General features: G+C 36.9%; 1 protein-coding gene across 1 annotated transcript in view; it reads left to right on the top strand.

Moving 5' to 3' along the window:
* CNTN5 (contactin 5) overlaps nucleotides 1-15,118 on the top strand; it is a 1,454,884-nt gene that overhangs the window by 1,378,244 nt on the left and 61,522 nt on the right. The window contains exon 18 of the mRNA XM_055091393.1: nucleotides 4,679-4,828. Coding sequence (XP_054947368.1) covers nucleotides 4,679-4,828 — 150 coding nt within the window. The remainder of the gene's footprint in view (nucleotides 1-4,678; nucleotides 4,829-15,118) is intronic.

Here is a 15,118-nt window from a genome sequence, read left to right as displayed (position 1 = left end):
GCTCCTTCATTTCAAACTGTACTACAAAGCTACAGTAATCAAAATAGTATGGGAAATGAGAGCCCAGAAATAAACTCACATACATATGGTCAATTAATCTATGGCAAAGGATGCAAGAATATAAAATGGGAAGAAGACAGACTTTTCAGTAAATAATGATGGGAAAACCGGATAGCTACATACAAAAGAATCAAATTGGACTACCTTCTCACACCATATACAAAAATAAACTCAAAATGGATTAAAGACTTAAATATAAGACCTGAAACCATAAAATTCCTAGAAGAAAACATAGTACACTGTTCGACATCAGTCTTAATATTTATTTTGGATACATCTCCTCAGACGAGGGCACTAAAAGCAAAAATCAACAAATGGGACTACATCAAACTAAAAAATTTTAGCATAGCAAAGGAAACTATCAACAAAACAAAAAGGTAGCCTACTGAAATATTTGAAGATATTTGCAAATCATACATCTAATAAGGGGTTAATATCCAAAATATACAAAGAACTCATACAACTCAACATCAAATAAAAAAATCAAACAACCTGATTAAAAAATTGGCAGAGGACCTAAATAGACATTTTTCCAAAGAAGACATGAACCAACAGACACATGAAAAGGCACTCAACATCACTAAGCATCAGAGAAATGCAAGTCAAAACTACAATGAGATATTACCTCACACCTGTGAAAATTGTTCTTAGCAAAAAAGCAACAAATAATAAACGTTGGTGAGCATATGGAGAAAAGGAAACTCCTGTGCACTCTTAGTAGGAATGTAAGTTGTATATCCACTATGGAAAACAGTAATAGCTTCCTCAAAAAAATTAAAAATAGGATTACTAAAAACTGGTGCTTGCTGTTGTATTGCCAGGTGCAGGAATGCTCCCTAACAAGTTCTTGTCATCGACCAAGCTCTTGAGTTTTAAAATCTGGACTTAGCCAAGTATATTTGGCCACATTAAAAATAGTATCTTTGTTATTAAAAATTTGATTGCATAATTTTAAAAAAATAGAATTACTATAAAATCCAGCAATTCCACTTCAGGGTATTTATCCAAATAAGACAAAAACACTAGTTCAAAAAGATGTATGCATTCCAATGTTCATTGCAGCATTATTTATAATAGCCAGGATATGGAAGCCACCTAAGTGTCCATTGATAGATGGATAAAGAATATGTGGTAAATATATAAACAATGGAATATTACTCAGCTATAATAATAATGAAATCTTGCCATTTGACATAATGTGTATGGATTTAGAGGGTCTTATGCTAATGAAATAATCAGAGAAAAACAAATACCACATGATCTCATATATGGAATTCAGAAAACAAAAAAAGAAAGAAAACAAAATGAAAACAGACTCTTAGATACAGAGAACAGACAGATGTTGCCAGAAAGTTGGCATTGGGGGATGTGAAATAGGCGAAGGAAATTAAGAGGTACAAACCTCCAGTTATAAATAAATAAGTTACAGGCATGTAATATACAGCCTAAGAATATGGTCAGTAATATTGTAATATATTTGTCTGGGGACAGATGGTTACTAGACATACCGTGGCAATCATTTCATAATGCATGCAAATGTCAAATCATTATGTAGTGCACCTGAAACTAACATAGTATTGTGCATCAAGTGAATTTCCAAAAATTAAAATAAATTTTAAAAAATTTAAAAAATCACAACCTGCCTGCTATGGACTGAATTATGTCTCCCCAAAATTAATATGTTGAAATCCTAACCACTGTATGACTGTATTTGGAGGAGATGTCTTTAAAGAGATCAGACAGCAATTAGATATACAAGGCTGGAGTTTAAGAGTGAGGTTTAAAATAAAGATATAAATTACGAAATTATTGGCATATAAATGTCATTTAATACCATAAAACTGCATGCCATCTCCAAGGATATAAGCATAAAATAAAGAAGAAAGGAGTATGAAAACTGAGCCCTCAAGTATCCAATAGAAAGAAGTTGTGGAAAAGAGGAGCCATCCAAAGGATACAGAGGGGAAGCAACCATTTGTTAAAAAAAAAAAAAAGAATCTGATATCCTGACAGACAAAAGAGTAAAATCTATCAAGGAAGAGAAAGCAATCAATTGGGTCAAATGCTGCTGACTTGGAAAGTATGATGAGGAATGAGAATTGATCATTGATTTAAGCAACATAGAGGTCATTCATGATCTTGACACTACAAGTTTTAGTAAAATAGTAAGGACTAAAGTCTCACAAGAATTGGTTTAAGAGAAAATGGAGAAAAGTTAATGCAGACAACTCTTTTAAGAAGTTTTGCTGCAAAGGGAAGTGGAGAAATCAAAACACTTTGAAGTCAGAGCTGTCATAATTTGCTTATGAGTTGGATTAGTGCAGGGGAAAAAGAAAGAAACCCAGGATGACCCCCAAATTTTGGATACAGAAATTGTCATTCATTGAGTAAGGAATACTGCAGAAGTAGGTGGGGGAAATTAAGGTTAAGAATCCCATCTAAATAGAAATGTTTAATAGGTCATAGGACATGTGAATTTGGAGTCTAGGGAGGAAGTTCATGGCTGAAAATATTGGCGTCATCATCATACAGAAGGTACTTAAAACCATGAGACTAGATAAGATCACCATGGAGTTAAAAAAAAATGGGAGTTAGTAGAACTGCGGTGCACCTGGAAGATGAAAAGAAACTAGTGATGGAGACTGATAAGGCATAATCAGAAAGGAGAAAAACAGAAGTTTTGAAAAGTATTTCAAAGAGCAGAGCATGATCAACTGTGTCAAAGCATGATGTTAGAACAAACAATCTAAGAAAAAGAGACCCAACCATAGGGTTTTAGCAATAGACACCATTGGTGATCTTGACAGGAGCAGTTATGGTGGAATGCTGGAGGTAAGAGCTTGATTGGAGTGGGTTCAAGAGTGAATAGAAAGAGAATAATTGGAGATAGCAAATAAGGCACAAATAACTCTCAAGAAATTTTGCTATGAAAGAAACATAGAGACTAGAGACTGGGTGAAGGCTGGAAGGAGAGAAAATTTTGAGGCAATCTTTTAAATTTGTTTTTAAGTGGGAAAAATACCTGCATGCTTGCATTAGAGACATTTGAGGGGGAGGCGGGGAGGAGAGAGACACAACTGAGATGGATTGCCCTCTTCTTTACAATATCTTAAGAGGGCCACCCCTTGAGAGGCATAAAGTTGCCTTAGAGTGGATTCATGTTTCTACTGTAGTAAAAAGTTGGAAGAATGTTCAGAAAGAAGAATGAGTATATGGCAATTTTGCTAATGACGGATTATGAATTCCAAAGGCCCTAGTAAAATGATTTTAAACAGTAGGGAAGGATGACAACTGAGACAGAAAGAGGAAATGTGCAGAGTTATATGGGGATTAGAATAAAATGGATGAGGCAAGACCTATCTGTCTGGAGTTGCTTGAAATGACTGACATAAACAGAAGTCAATGAAACAGTAAGTCCTGAGGGACCCAAGGCAAGTATTGGTGAAGCAGTGTATGTTGGGGTCTAGGGAGAGCTGAGTGTCTTGGTATCTCTTCTTCCCACCTTTATGTTTGGCATACACAGCTCAGCATTATACTGAGCTATGGACTGAGCAGTGGCCTTTATCCCCTACCTCTTAGACTCCAAACATGTTGCTCATTTGCCAGTGCAGCAAAAGGGGGCAGACTTTTTTCATGTCTTCATTTCACTGCTTTAAAAAGTCAGCTCTGTAGGGCTGTGAAAATTGTCAGGCAGCCCACACTGCCTATGCGCTGATCATTCACCTTTCAGGGAGCTAATTATTTGGTAACATTCTACTGTTACATTTCAAAAGAGATTTTCATGGGAAATCCAAGATGCATTTAATTCCACCTTGTCATAGTAAAAGTCCATCAAGTTGTCAAATCAAGAGCTCCCCCCTGCCACTGCCCTGCCATGCTTAAACAGAAATCCAGGGCTGATATAAATCCAGAGAATGTTTGCACTTCATAAGAGAGGTTTTCTACTTTCCCCCTTTTCACCTCTATAACAAATGTTCTTCCAGAAATATTTCCTACACAGCAGAGATGAGTGAACAAGAAAAGCAGTCAAATAGAGCATAAATGCTATGTAAAAAATACTTTACTATGTGGTAATTACATTGACACACAATTTTATGTTTCAATAAAATCTAAATGTAGTGCAAAAATCACTCCAAGGAGAGTTCAGAGCTTCCACTTTGAAACCACAAACTGTAGTTTTCAAATTAGAGAAATATATTCTTACTCTGTTGCTTGGAACTGCCAAGTGGCTAAGCATGTTTGCCAGAAGTGTGGGAAGAAAACTGATCAAGAAATTTCTCTAGAAATATGAGAACTATTTGCTTAAATTAGAGCACTAGTTGACGTCTTATCTGGGGCTGAGGGGTTGACAAAATGATCATGGTGAGTTATTTTATGTCAATCTATGTGTAAATATGAGATGAAAAAATTCTAACTATAACAAACTGACATGTGCAAGTGCTTACTTCTGAAGATTGATTTTCATTTTACTAATGAGACAGGAGGTGACACATGACCACATGTTATAAGGATGTACGCAGCAGCTTGCCAATTATGTCAGTGCCTGTGATATCTTTGATCGCAATCTATAAGCATTTCCGGTTCACTTAATGGCATGAAATCTCCTTCCTCTCCACAGTCCCAGAAATCATAACAGGGGACATGGAATCAGCCATGGCAGTGGACCTGAACCCCTGGGTGGAATATGAATTCAGAGTGGTGGCCACCAATCCAATTGGGACTGGAGATCCAAGCACCCCATCTCGAATGATCCGCACAAATGAAGCAGGTAAGAACATTGGAGAGTCAGCATTCTATTTGGTAAGTCCCTAATCACTTTTAAAGCAAGTTGAATTAACCATTAATGCTTGCTTTAGTATAATTTTTCCTGATTCATTTACCTAGACATCATAAAATCGTTCCTTCAAAATAATTCTTTCATTTTATCTGTTTTCAGAACATTCTCTCCTTGTTTCTACAAGTACAGGTCTAGGTGCTTCAATTTTCTCCCAACCCTTGCCCGCATCAAGTTACCATGAAACTAAAGCAGTTAGTTTCTTCTTCTAATTATATACTCATTCAATATAGCAGACCTATAAAATTCAGAATAGATTAGCTCACCCTCTTTTTCTCCAGTGATAACAGTTACCTCTAATTATAGGGCACTTCCTTAAACACTTTATGTTGCCCTTCATCGTCTGAGCTGGTATAAATTATACTTTGCAAAGACGAACATAGTCTTAACTTGACCCACTGCCATCTTGATGTCTATGTGTAAAATAACTGCTTCCTAACTTAGAAAAAAAAAAAAAAAACAGTATTCTTCCGGCCTTTTAGAATGAAGTATCTCTGATAGAATCTTTCTAAATACCACACAAGGAAAATTAACAGCTTTATTTAAAAACAAATGTTAAGATATCTTGTCCATCATCTGGAAGAAGAAGAATAAAGAAAAATTGTTAGTAGAGTTTTGATTACTTTGGACAAAGTCTTATTGAGATTTATCTTTATGTCCCTATAAAATTGTATATAAAAAGTATTTAGTAAGGCACTAGCTTAGGCAAACACAAATATCAATAATGTTGATAAGAATGATTAAAACAACAGAGAAATGAAGAGGGGGGTAGATTACAGATACGAGGAGGAGAAAAACAAATTAATGCCTTTACACTCAATGATAACATGAATCTCAATAATCATTACAACGTAAGTACACTAAGGATGAGAATTTTGTCTTATTTGTTCACTGTTTTATCTTCAATACCTAGAACAATGTCTGGCACTGGTACTCCATATGTCTTTGTTGAAAGATTAAAAAGGAATAATCCTTTTCTTTCCTTTATATGCTGCTACCCACCTCAGGACCCAGGTCAGAGACACATGTACATAGAAGGTTAAGAATGAACTGTGTATTGTACATTTTGTATCATATTTATAGAATTGGACCAAAAATGTGATTTGTGACTTCTTAGGAGTCGAACAAAGCTTGTAATAATTAAAATAAATTATCAAAATAGTTGGTTCTTTCTCTAAAACACACTCAGTCTGGTTCTTAAAAAGAGAAAGAAAGAAAAGAATCCCAAATGATCAACTTATTGCATAAAGTGTGAATAATCATTAAAAAGATGTTCAAATTCTTTTCATATAAAAATTAAGCAACCAAGAAAAGAAAAACCAGTCTAAATATGTTGGAAAAGATTCATTCACAGAAAAATCCAACTTTTCTGCTTTTGTGATTTGCCTATTACAAGTTGTTTTTTTTCTGCTACTTTTTCAATAGTGTGAATTTTAAATTGAACATTAATTGCTTGGTTGGATTTTCATGCATTCATGAAATCAGCCATGCTTTCATTGTGTACAGGTGTTCATTAACTAAGAGCATAACAGGTTAGTTGTTCCTCATTTTATGTACTCACTGTGCAGATATTGAAATGACTGCCAATATTAGTACTTAGGCTCACATATTTTCTAAAAAGCACTGCCTTAATTTGCATATTGTTAATTGTGTTTAAACAAAGACAAAGATTACTGCCTAATTCAGATGCTCTCTATAAATATTCATTTCAAAATAAATAATCTGTTTGGGGTGAATAATCATTTTAGACTTTCTGTAGTACAAATCTCTTTGTGCTATTAAAAATACTTTAACAACAACACTTTCACTTTTCAAGTTAAATCGTATTCAGATGATGCATTTTAAAAGACTTGTCCCTTGTCTATTTCTGAAGCTACTTCAATCATATAGCGCCTGTCTCTCCATTTTATCATGAGTTCTATACACATGACATACTCTAGTCCATTAAAATCTTATGGAAGAGAAGAGAAACAGCATGAAAAATACATGAAATACTCTTTTTTGAAAGTGAGTTGAGGAAGGCTGTACTGCATACTTTATGCTTCTTGTGCTTTGGTACCACACAGGGCTAAAGCTGCTAATGGTGTTGAACCAAGGGTTGAGTTTTGTGCCTGTTTTGTCAGGCAGCACAGATTAAAAGGGACACTAACATCCTGAGACATCCTCTCAAGTGATGCACTCTACCTCTATTAAGTACATGTCCTATATTTTAAAAGATGATGCTGTTCTAATGGACCAAGTAATCTTTGAAAACCAATGGAGCTGCCGGGAAGAGAGAAGGTCTCACACTTGGAATACTGAATCAAAAGTTTTATGTCCCTTTAAAATTCTCCTCTTTACTAGAATATTCTAAATCCCAAAGCAGTTTTAGTAAAGCATTTTTACCAGAGATTGTTTCTTGCCCACACACCAAAAAAGGTTAATTTTTCTTTGCAATATACTGTAGGGTATATTTTGAATTTTATGGTCATCAAAATACTCTTCATAATCAATAAATATAAGATAAATTGGTTTAGTCAACTTATTATTTTTAGGATGTCAAAATCGTGATACAAATACAGATTTCCCCAGCTACCTAAAAGGAAAGAATTCATAAGAAAAATTTTGTAAGCCAAAATGGCATAAAGTGAAGAACGAATTTTCATTTTTCACCTTTTTTCATAAAAGTGAAAATCTCTTTATATTTTTTTCAGTTTGTGAAAACAGGTACTAATGTAGGTCTTTCATAAAAACAAAGTGGCATAAAGCAAACTTTTGAAAAGCAAGGGATACCTGTATATGTTTGCACTTTAAAGTGTGTTTATATTTATTTATTTATAGTTCAATTTTCTTACAAGTTTTAGTGAGTTTGTTAGCTGCAAAGAGAGAGAGAGAGAAAGAAATTTGCAAATGTGGAAATGTGTTACTATCTTCAAACCAGTATACAAGTTTGTGTTGAATACTGGGAATGCTTTCTCTACCATTTAAAAAGGTGACACTCAAGAGAGAAAAATCACATTTTAGGAAATGAATTTTGAAATAAACACTCTGGTAGAAATAATAAAATATGTAAATATGAATTTAGCAAGAACAATTCTCTCATTTAATTGAGTAATTCTCTCATTTAACTGAACTTTAATATTCTGTGTTACATATTTATAACACTAACTGTTGAAAGATAAATGAAAAGGAGAGAAGATACCATTAACTATGTAATCTATAGTTTAGAAATGTTTGATCTTCTCTGTTCTATAAAATTTATATTATTATTAAAACTCTTGGTTTAAATCTCAATACTTGCAGTTTTTTATTTCAAATTATGATGAACTGATAGAGATAAAAGAAGGTGCTACCTAATACCTGTAATTAAGAGTTTGAGGTTCAGAGTTATGCGGATCTGGATTAATGTTCTTCTCTGCCACTTACTAACAATAAACATAGGTAAGCTATATGCATTGTTCAAGGCTCAAATTTTTCACTTATAAAATGGAGATCATAGGGCTTCCCTGGTGGCGCAGTGGTTGAGAGTCCACCTGCCGATGCAGGGGACACAGGTTCATGCCCCAGTCCGGGAAGATCCCACATGCTGCAGAGCAGCTAGGCCCATGAGCCATGGCCACTGAGCCTGTGCATCCGGAGCCTGTGCTCCACAATGGGAGAGGCCACAACAGTGAGAGGCCTGGGTACCACAAAAAAAAAAAAAAAAAAAAAAAAAAATGGAGATCGTATAGCAACCTATTCCCTTGGATTATTGTGTTAAATAAGATAATGAAGGTAAAGAGTTTGGCACATGGTAAGTGCTTAACATAGCCATTTATTATTATTATTGTCATGAATTTAAATGCATTATTACTTTATTAAATATAAATTTAAACGAAAGTAATTATGCATGTTGCTATTTTCATATAGAGGAAACATTTTCAGGTTAAATATATGTTTGTCAACATAGTAAGAGCCATTCAGTCTCTTGGCTTGCAGTTGCCTGCAAGACACTGTCCTGCTGAGAAGTCTCCACAGCAGACTGTGTGTCATCCATCCTGGCCCCTCAACCCACCTGAATGGTTGGGGAGTCAAGAGAGCCTTTCAGAGTGTGGTGCACAGTACAGAGCACCATGTTCCCCTCTACATCCCCCTTCTCCACCTCCTTGTCTGGGCTCTCCATGCTGCTTTTCTTGTCTAGCCATCCTCATTCATAAGTGGATCATGATATTGACACAACATGTAGCCATTTTCTTTGGTTCTTATAGCATAGATAAGACAAAAGGAGCAGAGAAGAAGAAGTGTCAAATGAAAGACTTTACTTAAACACATTGTTGCATATTCAATAACTTTCTAGATTCTTAGTGCACTGTAGTCTGTCCTGTCATTCTCTTTGGCTTTGAAATGGAAAATGTCACATAACATATTCTTGGCCGCACAAGGAAAAACTTTTTTCTACATTTAAGAGATTAATGGTCAACCAGATAAATATGACTATCAAGTAAACAATCAGATGAAAATCTTTCCAAGCCTTAGCACTTTCTGTACTATATTATGTTACAGTTAGGTAACTGGTTTACTGAACAGACTGAAATATATAGAGTTTAAACATAAAAGAGTTTTATTCTTCTCCCACCATTGTTCTCCAATATGTTCCATCTCATCTCTGGCTTCAGCTCCAATTATATCCAAGGCTCTTTTAGGTACTAGGACAGTCTCATTTTCAGCTCTTAAAAAATTCTATACTGGGGAGGAGCTTCAAGATGGTGGAAGAGTGAGAAGCGGAGATCACCTTCCTCTCCACAAATACATCAGAAATACATCTACATGTGGAACAGCTCCTACAAACACCTACTGAACACTGGCAGAAGACCTCAGACCTCCCAAAAGGCAAGAAACTCCCCACGTACCTGGGTAGGGAAAGGAAAAAAGAATAAACAGACTCCCAAAAGGCAAGAAACACCCCCACGTACCTGGGTAGGGAAAGGAAAAAAGAATAAACAGAGACAAAAGAATAGGGACGGGACCTGCACCAGTGGGAGGGAGCTGTGAAGGAGGAAAGGTTTCCACACACTAGAAGCCCCTTCACGGGCGGATACTGCTGGTGGTAGAGGGGGGAAGCTTCAGAGCCACGGAGGAGAGTGCAGTAACAGGGTGCGAAGGGCAAAGTGGAGAGATTCCCACACAGAGGATCGGTGCCGACCAGCATTCACCAGCCCAAGAGGCTTGTCTGCTCACCAGCCGGGACGGGTGGGGACTGAGAGCTGAGGCTCAGGCTTCGGTCAGATCCAGGGAGAGGACTGGGGTTGGCTGCATGAACACAGCCTGAAGGGGGCTAGTGCACCACGGCTAGCCAGGAGGGAGTCTGGGGAAAAAGTCTGGACCTGCCAAAGAGGCAACAGACTTTTTCTTCCCTCTTTGTTTTCTGGTGTGTGAGGAGAGGGGTTAAGTGCGCTGCGTAAAGGAGCTCCAGAGACGGGTGCGAGCCGCGGCTATCAGCGCAGACCCCAGAGACAGGCATGGGACTCTAAGGCTGCTGCTGCCACCACCAAGAAACCTGTGTGTGACCACAGGTCACTCTCCACACCTCCCCTCCCAGGAGCCTATGCAGCCCGCCACTGCCAGGATCCCGTGATCCAAGGACAGCTTCGCCGGGAGAACACTCGGCGCACCTAGGCTGGTGCAAAGTCACGCCGGTCTCTGCTGCCACAGGCTCACCCCACATCTGTACCCCTCCCTCCCCCCAGCCTGAGTGAGCCAGAACCCCCAAATGAGCTGCAACTTTAACCCCGTCCTGCCTGAGCGAAGGACAGACAGAAATGCCCTCAAGAGACCTACATGCAGAGGCGGGACCAAAACCAAAGCTGAACCTTGGGAGCTGTGCGAACAAAGAAGAGAAAGGGAAATTTCTCCCAGCAGCTTCAGGAGCAGCGGATTAAATCTCCACAGTCAACTTGATGTACCTTGCATCTGTGGAATACCTGAATAGACAAAGAATCATCCCAAATTAAGGTGGACTTTGGGGGCAAGATATATATATATTTTTCCCTTTTTCTCTTTTTGTGAATGTGTGTGTGTATGCTTCTGTGTGTGATTTTGTCTGTATAGCTTTGCTTTTACCATTTGTCCTAGGGTTCTGTCCATCCGTTTCTGTGTGTGGTATTTTTTTTTTTTTTTACTTTACAAAATTTTTTTCTTAATAATCATTTTTTACTTTAATAACTTTATTTTATTTTATTTTTTCTTCTTTCTTTCTCTCTATTTTTTCTCCCTTTTATTATGAGCCATGTGGAATGAAAGGCTCTTGTTGCTCCAGCCAGGTGTCATGGCTGTGCCCCTGAGGTGGCAGACCCAACTTCAGGACACTGGTCCACAAGAGACCTCCCAGCTCCACATAATATCAAACAGCAAAAATCTCCCAGAGATATCCATCTCAACACCAAGATCCAGCTTCACGCAATGACCAGCAAGCTACAGTGCTGGACACCCTATGCCAAACAACTAGCAAAACAGGAACACAACCCCATCCATTAGCGGAGAGGCTGCCAAAAATCATAATAAGGCTACAGACACTCCAAAACACACCAACAGACGTGGACTTGCCCACCAGAAAGACAAGATCAAGCCTCATCCACCAGAACACAGGCACTAGTCCCCTCCACCAGGAGGCCTACACAACCCACTGAACCAACATTAGCCACTGGGGACAGACACCAAAAACAAAGGGAGCTACGAACCTGTAGCCTGTGAAAAGGAGACCCCAAACACAGTTAGTTAAGCAAAATGAGAAGACAGAAAAACACACAGCAGATGAATGAGCAATGTAAAAACCCACCAGACCTAACAAATGAAGAGCAAATAGGCAGTCTACCTAAAAAAGAATTCAGAATAATGAGAGTAAAGATGATCCAAAATCTTCTAAATAGAATAGAGAAAACACAAGAAACATTTAACAAGGACCTAGAATAACTAAAGAGCAAACAAACAGTGAAGAACAACACAATAAATGAAATTAAAAATTCCCTAGAAGGGATCAATAGCAGAATAACTGAGGCAGAAGAACGGATAAGTGACCTGGAAGATAAAATACTGGAAATAACTACTGCAGAGCAGAATAAACAAAAAAGAATGAAAAGAACTGAGGAAAGTCTCAGAGAATTCTGGGACAACATTAAACGCACCAACATTCGAATTATAGGGGTCCCAGAAGAAGAAGAGAAAAAAAAAGGGACTGAGAAAATATTTGAAGAGATTATAGTTGAAAACTTCCCTAATATGGGAAAGGAAATAGTTAATCAAGTCTAGGAAACACAGAGAGTCCCATAGAGGATAAATCCAAGGAGAAACACGCAAAGACACATATTAATCAAACTATCAAAAATTAAATACAAAGAAAAAATATTAAAAGCAGAAAGGGAAAAACAACAAATAACACACAAGGGAATCCCCATAAGGTTAACAGCTGATCCTTCAGCAGAAATCTGCAAGCCAGAAGGAAGTGGCAGGACATATTTAAAGTGTTGAAGGAGAAAAATCTACAACCAGGATTACTCTCCCCAGCACAGATCTCATTCAGATTTGATGAAGAAATTAAAACCTTTACAGAAAAGCAAAAGCTAAAAATATACAGCACCACCAAACCAGCATTACAAAAAATGCTAAATGAACTTCTCTAGGCAAGAAACACAAGAGAAGGAAAAGACCTAAGATAACAAACCCAAAAGAATTATGAAAATGGGAATAGGAACATACATATTGATAATTACCTTAAATGTAAATGGATTAAATGCTCCAACCAAAAGACATAGACTGGCTGAATGGACACAAAAACAAGACCCATATATATGCTGTCTACAAGAGACCCACTTCAGACCTAGGGACACATACAGACTGAAAGTGAGGGGATGGAAAAAGATATTCCATGCAAATGGAAATCAGAAGAAAGCTGGAGTAGCAATTCTCATATCAGACAAAATAGACTTTAAAGTAAAAACTATAACAAGAGACAAAGAAGGACACTATATAATGATCAAGGGATCGATCCATGAAGAAGATATAACAATTGTAAATATTTATGCACACGACATAGGAGCACCTCAATATATAAGGCAAATACTAACATCCATAAAAGGGGAAATTGACAGTAATAGAATCATAGTAGGGGACTTTAACACCCCACTTTCATCAATGGACAGATCATCCAAAATGAAAATAAATAAGGAAACACAAGCTTTAAATGATACATTACACAAGATGGACTTAATTGATATTTATAGGACATTCCATCCAAAAACAACAGAATACACATTTTTCTCAAGTGCTCATGGAACCTTCTCCAGGATAGATCATCTCTTGGGTCAGAAATCGAGCCTTGGTAAATTTAAGAAAATTGAAATCATATCAAGTATCTTTTCCGACCACAACGCTATGAGACTAGATGTCAATTACAGGAAAAAAATCTGTAAAACATACAAACACACAGAGGATAATCAATACACTACTAAATAACCAAGAGATCACTGAAGAAAAATCAAAGCGGAATTCAAAACATACCTAGAAACAAAGGAAAATGAAAACACGATGACCCAAAACCTATGGGATGCAGCAAAAGCAAGTCTAAGAAGGAAGTTTATAGCAATACAATCCTACCTTAAGAAACAAGAAACATCTCAAATAAACAACCTAACCTTACACCAAAAGCACTTAGAGAAAGAAGAACCAAATAACCCCAAAGTTAGCAGAAGGAAAGAAATCATAAAGATCAGATCAGAAATAAATGAAAAAGAAATGAAGTAAATGATAACAAAGATCAATAAAGCTAAAAGCTGGTTCTTTGAGAAGATAAACAAAATTGATAAACCATTAGCCAGACTCATCAAGAAAAAAAAGGGGGAAGACTCAGATCAACACAATTAGAAATGAAAAAGGAGAAGTAACAACTGACACTACAGAAATACAAAGGATCATGAGAGATGACTACAAGCAACTCGATGTCAATAAAATGGGCAACCTGGAAAAAATGGATAAATTCTTAGAAATGCACAGCCTTCCAAGACTGAACCAGGAAGAAATAGAAACTATGAACAGACCAATCAAAAGCACTGAAATTGAAACTGTGATTAAAATCTTCCAACAAACAAAAGCTCAGGACCAGATGCCTTCACAGGTGAATTCCAGTGAACATTTAGACAAGAGCTAACACCTATCCTTCTCAAACTTTTCCAAAATATAGCAGAGGGAGGAACACTCCCAAACTCATTCTACGAGGCAACGGTCACCTTGATACCAAAACCAGACAAAGATGTCACAAAGAAAGAAAACTACAGGCCAATATCACTGATGAACATAGATGCAAAAATCCTCAATAAAATACTAACAAACAGAATCCAAGAGCACAATAAAGGATCATACACCAAGATCAAGTGGGGTTTATCCCAGGAATGCCAAGGATTCTTCAATATACACAAATCAATCAGTGTGATACACAATATAAACAAATTGAAGGAGGAAATCCCTATGATCCTCCCATTGATGCCGAGAAAGCTTTCGACAAAATTCAACACCCATTTATGATAAAAATCCTGCAGAAAGTAGGCATAGACGGAACTTTCCTCAACATAATAAAGGCCATATATGACAAACCCACCACCAACATCATCCTCAATGGTGAAAAACTGAAACCATTTCCACTAAGATCAGGAACAAGACAAGGTTGCCCACTCTCACCACTATTATTCAACATAGTTTTGGAAGTTTCAGCAGCAGCAATCAGAGAAGAAAAAATAAATAAAAGGGATCCAAATCAGAAAAGAATTAAGAAAACACTCCCATTTACCACTGCAACAAAATGAATAAAATATCTAGGAATAAAGCTACCTAAGGAGACAAAAGAGCTCTATGCAGAAAATTATAAGACACTGATGAAAGAAATTAAAGATGATACAAATAGACGGAGAGATATACCATGTTCTTGGATTGGAAGAATCAATATTGTGAAAATGACTCTACTATCCAAAGCAAACTACAGATTCAGTGCAATCCCTATCAAACTACCACTGACATTTTTCACAGAACTAGAACAAAAATTTTCACAATTTGTATGGAAACACAAAAGACCCCGAATAGCCAAAGTAATCTGGAGAAAGAAAAATGGAGCTGGAGGAATCAGGCTCACGGACTTCAGACTATACTACAAAGCTACAGTAATCAAGACAGTATGATGCTGGCACAGAAACAGAAATATAGATCAATGGAACAGGATAGAAA

This window comes from Physeter macrocephalus, chromosome 16 (genome assembly GCF_002837175.3).
Source record: "Physeter macrocephalus isolate SW-GA chromosome 16, ASM283717v5, whole genome shotgun sequence".
NCBI lineage: Eukaryota > Metazoa > Chordata > Mammalia > Artiodactyla > Physeteridae > Physeter > Physeter macrocephalus.
The sequence above is the reverse complement of the archived record's forward strand: the minus strand, read 5'-3'. Positions and strand labels throughout refer to the sequence as shown.